General features: G+C 39.9%; 1 protein-coding gene across 1 annotated transcript in view; it reads right to left on the bottom strand.

Moving 5' to 3' along the window:
- SLC39A12 (solute carrier family 39 member 12) overlaps nucleotides 1-16,810 on the bottom strand; it is a 71,534-nt gene that overhangs the window by 13,862 nt on the left and 40,862 nt on the right. The window contains exons 10-12 of the mRNA XM_049706537.1: nucleotides 16,542-16,608; nucleotides 12,249-12,407; nucleotides 9,824-10,011 (exon numbers count right to left, since the gene is read on the bottom strand). Of these exons, the coding sequence (XP_049562494.1) occupies nucleotides 9,824-10,011; nucleotides 12,249-12,407; nucleotides 16,542-16,608 (414 nt within the window). The remainder of the gene's footprint in view (nucleotides 1-9,823; nucleotides 10,012-12,248; nucleotides 12,408-16,541; nucleotides 16,609-16,810) is intronic.

Here is a 16,810-nt window from a genome sequence, read left to right on the forward strand (position 1 = left end):
CCTCGACACAAATTACTATGTTGAGCCAACAATCCTGAAATTGGGAGATTTGTTCCCACTGACACAAGTCCTGTTTCGAATTTAGGTCTTTTAAAATTAGTAGCTATGTTTGTAAAACAACTTAATACAGTAGTTTTAACTTTCCTTACCAAGCAAGAAACCAAGGGCCACAGCTCTCGGTGTGTCTGAGATCACCAAACTGGAGGCTTATAAGGTTCTTTTTAAAAATTCAGCATTAGACATTTTATTTGTTAAATATTCAAATACAAAATATTATAGGTTTCTACCTTCTCAATGGTATCCCAAGGGAATTCATGAAGCCATTTGCAACAGAAGATAAATGAAAATTTCTCTTTTGAAAACTGAGTTGTAAGCCAAAGACCATATCATTGTCACATATAATTCAGAGAGACAAAGATATTACCTGTTTTTAACTTGTATTTAACTATTCACTTCTCCATTTTTTTCCTTAGGGGAAGCAATTAAGTTAGACAAACTCTTAATTGTATAGCTCAGAAAAGAGAGTCATCAGCCAGCTGTAATATTTTCCTAAGAAATGGATTGCTTTGGAAGATGTGTGTGTGTGTGCATGCATGCACATATGGTTTGAGAAACTAGTTAGAAGAAATAAAACATGAAGAGCAAAAAATACACACATTTCTGGTGGCCAATTTTTAAAAATTACAGAGCTCAGTGTTCATCAGAGTTGGGCCTATTAATCATCTTCTCAGTAGAAAATATCTAAGTGTAGGGTTTGACTGATTTTTAGAGAAATCTCTTTTTTTACAGGAAGAGAATGGAAATCTTTCAAAATTGTTGGCAAGAATGATTTTCATACTTCTTGCTTTTGTGAAGAAATAACTGTGAACGTTAAATTATATTCATTGTGCTGCCTGAAATGGTTTTTAAATGCTTCCCATATTTTCACAGCAAAAGAGTGTTTAAACGATGTCAGTTACACACATTGATTTCAAGTACAGTATTTGTTGAAAGCAAATATTCATATCAAGATTATTTTACGTCTTTTATAACAAAATATCCCTTTTCTATAGATGAATATTGTTTAAAGGTCATTACACCTAGATATTGCCAAACTTCAAAGAAAGGATAGCTTACTAGTTTTTTTGGATAAAGGATTCATTTACCAGAGCCAACTTGGGATTATAGATTATTGATTGAATTGCACTGGATTTATTTAAAGTTCTCTGAGAAAGAAAGACTCAATCAAATGCAATAAATTGGAAGATAAAGAAAGCATGATGGGAACAGGGAATAGGACCAAAATATCCTAAACGTGTAGGAATAGCTTAATATTACAGGCACTTGCTTTTAAAAAGATGAGAAACCTAGCTAGGAGGGTGGCCCTTTTGTCAGTCAATTTATGTTCTTTTTACCCAATTCACAATCTTAAAGCTGTTATATTTACTAGACTAAAATAATTGTAGAGAAGCCAATGAATGCCCTTCATCTGGACTGTTGATAATCCTATTTACTGAGTGGGCTTCATAGAGGGATCTGTTTTTTCTGTGTTGGGGTATATTTTCAAAGCAGAGGATCTAAGTTCAAAAATTCAAACTATTCTTTACCCTGCCTTTCATACAAAGAAAATTATCTGGTAATTGGAAAATGCTCCAGGCAAAAGGGTGGCTGTGATATTACTTGGAGGATATTATTTCCAGAAGAAGGTAGATAAGCAAATTGCTCTAAGTGATTCCTCTTCAATCTTACTGTTTCCTCTGCCATTATTATGTCAGTGAAAAGAGGTTTTAAAAGAGCATCAAAACAAAAAACAAAACCAAACACGAACAAACAAAAAACCAAAATAAAAAACCCAAGTGCAGAGCAGAAGAGGAAGCAACCCAGAGATTTATGTAGTGAGAAAGACTGGTGGAGGGAGAGGGCTGGAAATAAGGTATATCCTCAATTAATTCCCTGTGATGTACACGGAGGGGGCATGAGAGTTTCTTTTGCTTTGGCATGAATTGGTAGGCACTTCCTTCTTCTGTACCTACTTCTCTGAGTTACAGCTCCTCCACTATCAGCTTGGAGGCTATTAACATACTAGATCCTAGGCAGCTGTGCAGTTATCCCCATTCTAGAGACATCTCCAGTCACATCCATCATGATAGCCCCTTGAGATTTCTATGGGCTTGTTGCTATGGAAACAGTTTTGCAGGATTTAAAACCTTAGGAAAAGTGCCTAAAGGTTTGAATCTTGTTTCGGATCCAAAACAAACCTTTCTTTGGCATAACCTGCTTAATGCTCTTCAAAATGAATTAACTTATTCTTTAAATAATAAATCATATCGTTAAAAATAAAGCCTCTCTTATCCAAACTGCTGAAAAAAACAGTACTTCCAGGGCTGGTCTTTTCCTTCTATTTGAGAGATTTTATAAACTTTAGAGATGGTGGCTATGAGAAATCTTCCTGATTTTTTTAGTTCTGGGAATTTTCTTAGAAGGAATTTTCAGTTCTCAGACTTCGAATGAGAAGCTCTTACATAGCTGCCTCTGTTCCCGAGCACATCTAAACCAAGGTTAGTAGCACAGAGACATATTAGTTTTCTACGGCTGCTGTTAACAAATCACTACTAACCTGGGGGTTTAAAACAACACAAATTTGGGCTTCCCTGGTGGCGCAGTGGTTGGGAGTCCGCCTGCCGATGCAGGGGACGCGGGTTCGTGCCCCGGTCCGGGAAGATCCCACATGCCGCGGAGCGGCTGCGCCCGTGAGCCATGGCCGCTGAGCCTGCACGTCCGAAGCCTGTGCTCCGCAACGGGAGAGGCCACAACAGTGAAAGGCCCGTGTACCGCAGAAAAACAAACAAAAAAACCCCAAAAATCCCCCACAAATTTATCTTACAGTCTGTAGGTCAGAAATTTGACTTGGGTCTCACCAGGCTAAAATCAATGTGTTTGGAACCGAGCAGAACCCTGTGGGCTCCCTCCCCCCAAGTAAAAAGGCCCCTTCATGTCCTCTGCCTCTTGTTTGTAGAAAAGCTAACATCTCCCAGGTCTTCCTGGGTCACAAAAGAGCAGGTTCAAGCAGTTAATGATTAGGATAATAGGGTCACAGACAGTGTCTGATGCACATTCCTGAATTGTTTTACAGATACGGTAATTGCCACAAGAGGGAAGTAACTGTATGACGACCAGACTGCAGTCATGACATGAGCTGATCCATCTTGAGCAGAACTGAATCTATGGCACAATTCCAAGCACTGGCCTTAAGAGAATGGGATTAACACTATTGCTCATAATAATCTGTATCTTTGTAGGCATCAAAATAATTGTAACTTTTTCTGCTTGTATATGTAAACGGGCAACTGAAGCTGTCAGCCAAGAGATGCTTCAAACCCATGTCATTATCTTTCACACTAAGACCTCGAGGCCCTTTCACAGCATGAAGCAGCTACAGAAGACGGACCTTCATCCCTAATCCCATAGAAATGGAATGATATCTGAGGGGGGGTGGGATTTGTAAACAGCTCTTTGCAGGAAACGGCCCACAGCAGGAAACCCCCTTTCTTGTCCACTCAGCAAAGCTACGCTGTAACTAACTTTTCAATCAGGCACCCCCATGCTCTACTCATCTCCAGCCCTAGCACACCTATCAGATCTTGTGCTCACACAATACCTTGCCTAACTTGTTGGTTCTTTCTGTAGATCAAAGAAGTAGAAATGAAGAATAAGTAATTAACAGTTGACCAGATCTCTTCCCTTGCTTCCCCTTCACTAATCTCATGAACAAACAGTGTGGACAAACTGTGTGAACAAGACAGCATCTAAAGAAACATCACAAGAAGTCAACAAGCCTGCATGCAGTGGGAGAGGGTGACGACTCTGACCCCCCATCTCAATGATTAACTGAGATTACCTCCGTTTTTCCCTTTAAAAACTTTCATGGCCAAGCAGATGGTTTTTGGGGGACACTGAGTCAATCATCTCCCCAGATCACCAGCATTCTGATTAAAAGCAATTTTCCTTTCTACCAACAACTGCCTCTCGGGTATTGATTTTCGAGCGGGGAGCAGCCGGACCTGAATTTGGTAACGTATTTTTCCATTTCGGATTCTTTAGGGGAGAATCTGTTTCTTTGTCTTTTCCAGCTCCTAGAGGCTGCCTGCATTCCTGGGCTCCTGGCCCCCTAACTCCAATTTCAAATGCAGCAACATCAAATCTCTCTGACCTTTCTGTCGTCACATATCTTTCTCTGACCACAGCTGGGGAAGGTTTTCCACTTTTAACAACTGGTGATTAGGTTGGGACCACCCAGATAATCCAGGGTAATCTTCCCATCTCTGGATTCTAAACCTTAATCACACCTGCGTAGTTTCTTTTCATATGTGAGATAACATATTCACAAGCTTCCAAGACTGGCACATGTATATCTTTCAGGGGCTATTATATCTATAAAGAACAAATCTCATGAAATCTTTGTAGCAAACATGGGAGTATGAAAAAGATCACAAACCAATAGATTTGTTTTAAATAAGATTTAGGGAAATAAGATAAACAAGATACATGGATATTAACATATGCATCACAGACACTGCTGATTGTATCAGACATTTCTCCTGTTACGTCACTTCAAATACTCTTTCAAAGCCCTACCACTTACTTTCCATATTCTGTGCAAATAGCAAGCAGGAAAGCAGGTGTGACTATATTAACAACAGGCAAAGAAGACTCAGGACAAGGACTTTTACCAGAGATCAAGAGGGATCGTTCACGGTGATAAAAGTATCAATTCAATTAAGAAGACGTAGCAGCCCCACATATGCATGCATCTAATATCAGAGTAGCAAATGCATGAAGCAAAATTGATAGAACTAAGAAAGAAATAGGGAAACCCACAAAGTTAGGTCTGTATTCTAACTCCCTCAAGCATTCCCTCAATAATTAACAGAACTAGTGGAGAAAAAAAACATCATGGAATTTGCAAATATGAATAACACTATCACCCAGCCTGATCTAACTGACATTCACAGAACCCCTCACCCCACAGCAGTCGCACTCACGTACTTTTCAAGTGAACATGGGGCCATTCACCAGGATAGACCCTATTCTGGGCCATACAAAAAGTCTCAGAATATTTCAAAGGGCTAAAATAATACAAGGTATATTCTCTGACTGTGCAAGAATTAAAATAACTAAAAGATATTTTTAAAGCTATAAATATTGAGATATTAGGCAACATACTTTCACACAGTACATGGGTCAAATAAGAAAAAATCATGAGACGTTGTGAATGTTTAGAAACATTTCAAAATGATCAGTACTGGAAACAGAACATATCAAAATACATGAGACTCAGCAAAGCAGTGCTTAGAGGGAAATTTACAGCTTTAAATGCTTATACTAGAAAAGGAGAAAACGCTTAAAATCAATGATACATCGTTCCACCTCATGAAGCCAGAAAATGATCAGAAAATTAAATGCAAAGTGAGTAGAAGGGAGGAAATAATAGAAATAAGAACAGAAACAATAGGCAAAATCATGAAGCAATAGTATATAATCATTGCCAGTTTTTCTGCTTTTAGAATTTGTGCTTCCCGTTCCTGCAAACTTTAGCACCATCAGATCACACAGATCCTTGTTCTTGAGGAGAATACACCAGGGAATGTTTCCACTGAACTTGAAGTTATGTCTACCACCTGGTCACTTGAGCATCTCATGCTAATGGATCAACTAATAGAGAAAAAAGTTATTATGCTGATGGGAACAATCGTCAGTGGCTTCCCATGAGGAGTAGGGTGATTGCTACCCAATGGAGTAAGCAAGGACCGTATCTGGAAACCTGAGAATTCCTTGGAGCCTTTCTTGGTGTTTCCATGCCTGGTGACAATGGTGAACAGGCAACCACAGGAGCTATGGCCTGACAAAGACAAAGAGGATCCCTCAGGGAAGATCTGGGTGTCCTACCAGGAATGAAATCAAGGTCAGCCACAGTGCTGCCTGAAGGTGGGGAGAATCAAGATTGTCTGCTGGAAGGACGGAGATCATGAATATCAAATACTGCCTCAAGACCAGTAGGGTTTAGAGACTGTTTCCACTAACTACCTTGTATTAAGTCTTTGTGGGGACTTTTGCTGTCTACCGCTCTGCAGGGGCTTTGGTATAGATGGAATTCCAAAGTGAAGGACCAGAAGCATATCTGAGTGGTGGAGGGGATCAACTGTTAATGGCCAGCACGTGTGTGCTATTTCATGTTCTTTTAGCCCATCTCTCACCCCAGCTACTGCGGCAGACACCATTTCCAAGAGGGCGTTAACTAGTCCTGCACGAAGCCTTGTTTCAGGTCTACACTACATTCCTCCTTCTCTTGCCCTGGGCTCCTCAGCGTGATGGCATGGCACTGCCAGGGAACTCCCTTGGCACTCAGGCATGTATCATCTGAAATGTGGGAGGTGATGCTTATGGGACCAACGAACAATGGGGACAGACGCCCCCTCAGTAGGTCCTGTGTGGCGGATGCCCCACGGTGGTATTGAACTTAATAAAAACCCATTGTTCTATTGACCGTCTATCCTTCTCTGTTTCACTCCGCCTGCCCTTCACTTCTGCTCCCCGGGATCACCTCCCAAGTTGACTGACCTCACACACGCCTCTGTCTTAGGCTCTGCTTTGGGGAAACCCAGTCTAGCACATGGATCTTTATAATAGCGAATGAATTTCCTCTGGCCACCCAGAGCTGCGTTCATTCTTAACGTACTTTAGAAACCATTCGATGGAACTGAGAGGTGATGTGCTTGGATCAGGCGATACCACTCGGGAGAATTTCAGGCTGGCAGACTTGCCTGGTGAAGACTTTCTGCTTTGTTGGCATCATTGCTAACGGCCCCATTTTGCCCCCAGTTCTTTTCCTTTTAGGAGTTTGAAATCACACCCCCAATTTCTTTGAAACAAATAAGCAAAGCAAAAATCTAGCTAATCTTTTCACATTAACCCTGCTCAGAAGATGCCTGGTAAATTTCCAGAATTTGGTAAACGGCCAGTGAATGAAAGTATTCCCCCTTACCCTTTAGTGGCCGTCATTTATTTTCTTTGCTGTTATACAGAGTCTTGAAACCTTGTTTTCTTCCCTTGAAATGACAAAAAAGTATTTTCTTTGGCATGGCCCCAGAGTACAACAGTTAAACTTGCCACTATGTGAAAGAGCTGTATTTGTTTAGAAGTTACTCAAAAGGCCGTGAGAGCAGGTGACCTGGATTATAGGAAGTAGCCCCAGGAAACTCAGAGGATTTTCTTTCCTGTCTTTTTGCCAGGACACTGATTTTTCTTTGGCCAATAGTAATTTGCAATAAGGTCAGGATTTCTTCTAGTTAGAATTTCATAGGATGTCAGCCACATTGTTTCCTTACAAGCAATTCTTTATCCTTACAAGACCGGGAGAAGAAACATCGAGGGGAAAATGATGTCTAGCTTAGGGCTCAAATGGTTCTTGATAATCTTTTCAGGTCAATTTTAGGAGACAAAGAGAAAGGACTAACTACGTACATACACATCCATCATACCTGAAGAGAGACTACACTGTGTTAAAACACAAAATCAACTTCAAAAGAATATAGCAACTGCCCCCGACGAACTCCTAAAGAAAAAAGGAATTAGAAATGCAAAGCGGTTGTGACCACCTAGAGGGGTGGGATAGGGAGGGTGGGAGGGAGGGAGGGAGACCCAAGACGGAAGAGATATGGGGACATATGTATATGTATAACGGATTCACTTTGTTATAAAGCAGAAACTAACCCACCATTGTAAAGCAATTATACTCCAATAAAGATGTAAAAAAAAAAAAAAAGAAATGCAAAGCTGAAAATTCGGAGGCTCCAGAGTGACCTTAAGGACGGATCTACAGACATTTTACATAAAAGGTAGCTCACTACATTCAGTGATGAGTGGCTGTGTGCTTTCTAAGTCACACAAGGTGAGAAATCCGGATTTCTCAAAGTGGAAGGATGGCGGGATTCTCTAACACTGATTGCGGGTTGCGGACCGGGGTTCAGAAAAGATGGGTAGAATCAGCTGCACCTTTGACTATATTCACTATCAAGATTAGGGAATTCCCCGAGTATCATAGACAATATGTAAGAACATTTCCAAATATGAAAGTACATTTTGGTGTTTACCTCATATACTTGAATCTCATGAGAATTAAGAAAGACCACCAGGGCTTCCCTGGTGGCGCAGTGGTTGAGAGTCCGCCTGCCGATGCAGGGGACGCGGGTTCGTGCCCCGGTCCGGGAAGATCCCACATGCCGCAGAGCGGCTGGGCCCGTGAGCCATGGCCGCTGAGCCTGTGCGTCCGGAGCCTGTGCTCCGCAACGGGAGAAGCCACAAGAGTGAGAGGCCCGCGTACCGCAAAAAAAAAAAAAAGACCACCAAAAAGTCAGAAGCATTTACAGTGGGGTTTTCTTTTTTTTTTGGCTGTGCGCCAGCAGGCATAGGGGATCTTAGTTCCCTGACCAGGGATTGAACCCGTGCCTCCCCACCCAAGCCCCAGCAGAAGGGTGGAGTCCTCACCACTGGACCGCCAGGGAAGTCCCCACAGCGCAGTTTAAGATGGTGGTTTTACTTGAAGAGTCCCCTTCTTGAATTCTGCTTATAGAATGCACTCTTCTGGTTGTATAAGCCCAGGGTCCTGCCTTCCAGATTTTTTCCCTTATGAAACAGTCTCTTTAGGTACTTCCAGGACAATCGCAGGTTTCTGCCAAATCACTAGTCAACCCCAATGGCCCTGTTCCACATATGACCTTCAAGATTGTTTATTTTACGTTTCTGCTCCAGGATGCATGTAATCACATGTTTTATTTCTGATCAGATTGGCTTTCTATTGATTTTAAGTCTTAAATATTTCTTTTGTTGGGACTTCCCTGGCGGTCCAGTGGTTAAGACTTCGCCTTCCAATGCAGGGGGTGAGGGTTCGTTCCCTGGTTGGGGAGCTAAGATCCCACATGCCTTGTGGCCAAAAAAACCAAACCATAAAACAGAAGCAATACTGTAACAAATTCAATAAAGACTTCTTTTAAAAAATGGGTGATTTTAAAAATATATATTTCTTTTGTTAATTTATGCCATTTTAATTTACCTTATTCCCGCCCATGAGACAGGAAAATCATTATGACTTTTATCTTAAGACATGTAAGTTGTAAACAATCTAATAGAAGGTGACCTTAAAAAACTGGTTTATCTTACAGAGAACAGAACTTAAGAGGCAAAAAAAAAAAGTGAAATTTCCCAGGTTCAATTCAGATTCTAGGGGATGAAACGTGATGATTGAGTTAACCATTAATGTCAGCAAGGACCTCTTCAGGAAAAATATATTGCAATTTTAGAGACTCAATACTATAATCATCTTTCTCATTTCAGCAGCATGATAGCGCTCTGGCAACTTAAAGATAGGGTTGGTTCATTAAGCCAAAGAGCTCTTTAATTTAATGACAAATTCAGTTGAAATATTTTCTAATGTATAAACAAAATGGCTGGCTGTTTAACAGAACTTTTCAGCTGGAAGTATAGGCATCTTTTATAGATGCAAAGCTGGAGCAGAATGAAATGACAATCACTTTTTGACAATTATAAAGGTTTCAATCATTCCACTTAATTTCAGTTAAAAGAACGTCAATATTCTCTGAATCTCAAATTATGTTTCTTCTGCCTACCACTTACCTTCTTGGATTGCACAGAGTATTTCCCTACTCTTTTATACTTTTGTCTATATCCTTCTTCTCTTCTCCCCATCGACCCTTCCGTTTTGCTGCTTTTCCTCTGTTTTGCATTTTTAGTGTTTGGAAAAACAAAATAGAAAAACCACAAAGCTTACCATTTCCACCAAGGATAAATATAAGAACATCCCAGCAGTAATTGTTAAGATCCAGTTTTGAATACATGGATCCGCGGATACCGAGAGCCCAATATACAGTCCTATGAAGGCAGTTAAAGCACTTATAAAATTCATCAGGATGGCAATCTTAATAGGAAGTCCAGAGCTTAAGAGCACAGCAAAGTCTCCTGAAATTTAAGGGAAAAGAAACTAGAATTATCATTTAACGGATGATGCCTTTGTTCAACTCGTGTGCTATCTGTTTCAAATTTCAGCAACTGGGGCCAATTTTATAGGTAACATTGAATGATCAGTTAATAAAACACTTTCTTATATTTCTCTAGGATTTATAGCCTAACTCATTATACTTTAGGAAGTTACATTTCGAGAGTTCTGTTCCTTTTACTGCTCTGGAAGATAGTATATACAGAGAGAACTGTGACATACTCTCTACTTCCTAATGTCCTGTGACATATTCAACCGAGACAAATGCAAAATAAAGTGCTTGCTGCCCTGGGAATTCTAAAGCTTTTTACCTGGAAACTTGCCAGGCAAAATCCCAAGGCAGTAAACATTATATAGGCTTTTCTTTTTTTACTTAGGCAGGAACTGCTATGGAGAAAGAGAAAATGACTTAAGGAGATTTTTAAATCATGGCAAAAGTTGGTCAGGAAAACAAATTTTTCCTTTAGAAAATGTTTTACTGCCTTAATTATAGAAAAACAACCTTATTCCCTCTACACTTTTCCTCCAAAAGAAGAATGATCTTGTAATCTGAGAGGCTCTATTTCTTAGTTTTGGGATTGAGAAGAGGTTGAAGTTCAATAAAGAGACATAATGGAAAAGAATATAGAGAAGAATGTCTATATGTGTATAACTGAGCCAGTTTGCTATGCAGCAGAAATTGACACAACATTGTAAATCAACTAGACTTCAATAAAAAATTTTAAAAAAGAGACAGCCTGGGGACTCAGTTTCCTAGTTCTATTGCATAATTCATCCTATGAACAGGTCTTCAGACATTTTCGCTGGCCTGTCGCAGACTGTCACCCTCCTCTGTTGGGTTTTATCATAGTAGCTAAAATAGGACCACACAATATGGCCCCCAGACCAGGTATGTCTTAACGGATTCAGGAAGGACCTTGGATAAACTCCTCAGAGAGGAATGGGTCAGTGATGATCAGTGACAGGACTTTGGGCAATAGACACAGAACCCAAGAGGTCAGGGGTGGCCCAAGTGGGCAACGTAAATGTGAAAGTGAGATAAGAAAGAGTGACTGCCAAGAGCCCTCTCTCTAGGGCACACGTGTGCCTGGGACCAGCCTCTCCTCCTTCTGGACCTGTTTCAGAAATGTCTATTCCGCCTCCTCTTGCTTCCTGGGAGGCAGGATTTGAATTACATGGGTTAGTAAGATTATCCAGAAAAAGGGTCTTACATGAATCTGATACCATACGCCTGTCATTTCAATGTTACACTTGGCTTTAGACATTTTGTGTAAATCAGGTTGATGAAACCATGGTTTGGCTTTAATTTAAATGTTATTTTATCTCACTGGCCTGTTTGCTGACATAATGGATCAAAAGTTCTCCTATTAATGTTTGTCCCACACTTAATATGCAGATTTTAAAGTTTTTGCTGAAGTTTTTTTAAAAAAATTAAAGAATCTTTTTATTATGCCAGTATTTTAATTTTTATTTTGTATTGGGGTATAGTTGATTTACAATGCTGTGTTAGTTTCAGTTGTACAGCAAAGTGGTTCAGTCATACATGTACATACATCCATTGTTTGTTTGTTTGTTTTTTGCGGTATGCGGGCCTCTCACTGCTGTGGCCTCTCCCGCTGCGGAGCACAGGCTTCGGACGCGCAGGCCCAGCGGCCATGGCTCACGGGCCCAGCCGCTCCGCGGCATGTGGGATCTTCCCGGACTGGGGCACGAACCCGCGTCCCCTGCATCAGCAGGTGGACTCTCAACCACCGCGCCACCAGGGAAGCCCCATCCATTGATTTTTAGATTCTTTTCCCATATAGGTTATTACAGAGTATTGAGCAGAGTCCCCTGTGCTATACAGTAGGTCCTTGTAGATTATCTATTTTATATATAGTAGTGTGTATATCTTAATCCCAACCTCCTAATTTATCCCTTCCCCCCACCTTTAATGACTGTTTCCCATATAGAATTCTCCAGAATCCAAAAAGAGTCACTTCTGGATCCAGGAAATATCATAAATGGGTCTAATTGAATTCTATCTTGAGGTACAGGAATTTTTTTTCTAGTTCTTTGCTTTTGATGGTTTAAATAAATTATGAACAGAAGTATTCATCTTTCAGTCATGTGTTGGAAAAAGAAGCCTAGTAAACCATGGCTAGAAATATATTATGATTTCCTCAGCAAGCAGGAAGAGTGATTCTACTGTCAGACTTACCCATTTCGTGGGGAATTTCATGACACAAGATAGCAATTGTTGTGGTCACTCCTGACTCGGAAGAAGATGAGAAGGCTGCTCCTATGACTAGGCCATCTGCAAAATTATGCAGGCTGTCCCCAACCAGGATCATTATTGCTAACAAGCTAATGGTTTTGCCTAAAGAACCAAAAAAAGGTGTAAGAAGCATTAACAAAGCACTACATAGTTCATGGAATCCTTCAGTTACGATCAACTTTCCCCTCCAGCCTCGACATTCTTAAATTGCACCAGATTAAGTAACTCCACTTTGTCTCAGCTTTCAAAATAGGTCAGGACCGGAGATGTGAACACGGCAACTGATATGACACACGGATTTATGGTCACCATTTTTCTAATGGGTCTGACTAATTATGAGATGTTAGGGCATTCGCTCTTCTATCCTCCTGTTCAGCTGTGCCAACAGAAGATAAAAATAACACTGTTATAACTTTCCAAAATGCATTTGATGACCTTTCCACATAATGTCTTTTGTGAAGCATTTTTAAATAATTTAAGACCCTCGGGGCAGAATGCCATTAAAATGGAGTCTATTTTCTGAAACTGTCCCCTGAGTCAGACTGCCCCTCGTGCCAGTCTCCTGGAGTCAACTGTCAACCTCTTGCCACTTTGTGATCGTTCCCCTTTCTGGTTGGTGCTAACCACCCTCCCCTACTGCCTCCTTCACTCCCCAAATGCGACCACGGCAGAACCGCTTCCATCCCTTCCGATCCCAAAGTTAGCTTTGGAACATTTACTGAATGTTCTGTCTTTCCGACTAGACCAACTAGATGCTGGACGAAATGAAGAGAAGCTGTCTTCATGCGCTTCTATTACATTATATACGTTATCTGATTAGCAGACAGCCAATGAAATAAACTGGACCATAATGGGTTTAATTAATGAAATAATTAGATCACAGTTGGGTTCAAGTTTTTGACGGACAGAATTTCTGTTTTCAAAAACCTGAAACTGTGTATTAGTATTATGGGTTGGAACCATTAACAAATACAAAAAGTATTCCAGGGATAACACATATTCTGACAGTGAACTACCTAGGTATACCATTTGATAAGAACAGCCATTAAAGTCAATTGCTGTAGTCTAATTACTCAGTTGATGTATACTGTGTGACAGGTGTTAGGAGTTGCTATTGTTACTATTAGAACTGCCCACAATATTCTAATAACTGGATGCTCAATAAAAATAGGAAGAGGTTACCTTCTGGTTTCTGTTACCTGGTCTAAGGCTGTGGAGGGACTGCACTGTAATATGGTTTACTGGGGGGATATGATTTGACTTATTTCATAGCCCACACTGTGAAATAAGGAACTTCAGTAAACAGCAGATCTAGCCCAGACTACCAGCCAGGAGATAAGTGTACTGCCTGTGTTGGAAAGACATGCCATGCATTTTACATCTCAAAATCATGCTTTATTTAGAACCATCGCGGTGAGACTCGGTTCTCTCATTCTGGTGGTTTCCTAATTCATTTCATCCTTCAACAAAAATGAGAAGATTTTAAGCAACAGTCATAAAAATACAGAATAAATATCGAAGTATTGAATTCAGAGAGTTCTTATTGGCATTGCCTGGAAGCTCTCTGAGCCTAAAAATGCAAACAGGTCACTCAGCTGTTCCTGCCAATTTTCGGAAGTAAAGCTCTTTTTTGTGGAAATAAAATCAAATAATTTAAAGTAATCCATGTGACAACACTGCAGCATACAAATAAATTGTGATTTCCAATCCGTGCCTGTGCGTATGCCTACATACAGTTTTGATATTAACGGCATATATTTGGATGGAAAACCTTTACCCAATTTATACTTTGCCAAGAAACACTGCAGCCTATTTTTGTTGCCTATTATTTTGTTATCTCTGATGATGGGTTTCTAAATGTCAGATCATGGCCATGTAACAAGCCGCAAGGCAAATACACATATTTGCATATAAACGACAAGGAGCAAGCACATTGTGCATGTTAAGACAACTGAAACATTACTCAGTGGAAGGTAAGACAAGCGTTCACTGGCAAATCAATGTACTCATTACAGAACTATCAATAATATTCCACCTTTCCTTCGGTACATGGAAGTCATTTCGAGTTCCACATTTCTGACTTAGCAGAGGTTTTCCATGGTAATACCCAGGCTGGATCTTGTATCGTGCTGCTTTTTGTTTATTTAAATCAGACTGTGGATAGGACTTTCACATCCTGAGTTCTACCAGTGAGGTAATATGAAACAAGTAATCAAATATTTGAAGCTAATTCAATATGTCCCTGGCAAAAAGGGCAGCTGCATAATTGAATCTGGATTTGTTCACTAATCATTCCGTACGCCAAGATGGATATCTGAAGTAGAAAGATATCAGGTCTACAAAATATTTGACTAAGACCATCATTATTACTCCCACTTCCATTATTACAGCCACTCTCTGCTCCTAATTTGACTAGGTGTAGCCTTCTTTCCACTTCCTTTCTTCTAAAAACAAATACAAAGAAATGTCTCTGATATACCTTCTAGGTCTAAAATTTCTCCTGGAACTAAGTATTTACAAGGAAAAATATCACTACCAATGTCCTGAAAAAAGAATTGGACAGACTACGTAATTACATATTTTGAATCATATAAATAAATTACAGGCGTGAAAACATCAAACACATTCAGAACAGTGATTGTTACCACCTTGTTTGTTCTTATTAGCATTTATATCCTCAACCACATTGCAACCTAAGGATAAAGACCATTCCTAATTTTATTCCCCCGTGCAACCACAGTGCCTAAAACATCCTCAAACATTTTTTATAATTCATTTATTTTATTTATTTATTATTTTTGGCTGCGTTGGGTCTTCGCCGCTGTGCGTGGGCTTTCTCTAGTTGCGGCGAGCCGGCTACTCTTCATTGTGGTGCACGGACTTCTCATTGCGGTGGCTTCTCTTGCTGCGGAGCACTGGCTCTAGGTGCGTGGGCTTCAGTAGTTGTGGTTCGCGGGCTCTAGAGCACAGGCTCAGTAGTTGTGGCGCACGGGCCTAGTTGCTCCGTGGCATATGGGATCTTCCTGGACCAGGGCTCGAACCCACGTCCCCTGCACTGGCAGGCGGGTTCTTAACCACTGCACCACCCAAGAAGCCCTAACATTTCTTAAATGAATGAAAGAATGTGAAAAAATACAGGGATGCATGCCTGAATGAATGATCACAAGGAAATTGTTGCTGCATTAGCATTTCTTAGTTCCTCAATGCTAGAGTTTAGTAGCTATGTAGTCCTGGGCAGTGACTTACCCTCTCTAATGACTGGTCTCTTCATTTGTGTAATTTGAATATTAATTATTCTTACTTCAGTGTTAAGTGTTAAGAGGTTAACACTCTTAACACAGTGTTAAGAGGATTAAATGAGATAATCCAGATCTCATTAAATGAGATAATCCAGAATGTGTTTAGCATTCTGCCTGGCATATAATAAGTATTCAATAAATACCTGTCTTTCTTCTCAGGTAACTAACTTATTCTGATAGGATGGGCATAACTAATCATGACTGCTTAACATTAAACTATTGAGAAGTGTGTTTACAAAAGAGTAATATCAGTGAGAAAAATGGGGCAAAGATTCAGGAGCAACTGATGAAAACCAACACAGACCTTTTAAAAAAGAAAAGTTCTAAGAATCATTCAGAAGCATGAGCACAAGGGAATAAAGTCCTGACCAAAATTGGCTAATCAAATTCAGAAATAGGGAATATCATAGAAAGAAGACGACTGGATGCAAATTATACAAACAAATGAGTTATAGCATAAGATGTGAATAACGAGATAGCACTGATTTGAACTCCACCATGTTAACGACAATATCATAAATGAGATAGACATTTGTGATGAATTATCAGTACACTGTGATAGAAGACAAAAAAAACAGTACTGTCTCCAGGCTTCACGGGAAGTAAAAGGCTCAAATCATCAGGTAAGCAGGATTTTAAACGAGCCTTGATAACCACGTAAGTATTTACACTAATCGAAGTTTCCAGAGGATCAGTTTTAAGCCATTGGGGAAAACATTTTTAAAGAATGAAGTAACACTGATATTAATGTGTAGTAGGTTTCAAAGACTGATAGGAATGAGCCCTTATTAAAAATTTCATTGCAAAATTTTAATAATGAAATACTTACCCAATATGAAATTTACATGGTTTTCACATATTTATTTCAAAACAGATACAACCTCTTTCTATGGCACTTCCTATATTTAATGTTTGGATTTTTAAAATTGGTACTCACATTTTCTGCTGGGGGCGTTCAGACTGCCTATAGGAATTTCAGCTGCCTGGGCATCTTCCGGGCCTTTCTATTTTAAATTAAAAAATAAAATATGAATGATAAGCAATAGTCATCATTTTATCGAAAAATGAAACATGAAGAGTTACGTTGCTTATCAAAAGACATTCTGATCCTCCGGAGTATATTAGAACTTTTCAATTTCATAGACAAACACAGAAGGCAGAGCCAAGAGTCTGCAAGCATGTTTTTCCCACTATCTACATGTAGAT

This window comes from Orcinus orca, chromosome 2 (genome assembly GCF_937001465.1).
Source record: "Orcinus orca chromosome 2, mOrcOrc1.1, whole genome shotgun sequence".
Classification (NCBI taxonomy): Eukaryota; Metazoa; Chordata; class Mammalia; order Artiodactyla; family Delphinidae; genus Orcinus; species Orcinus orca.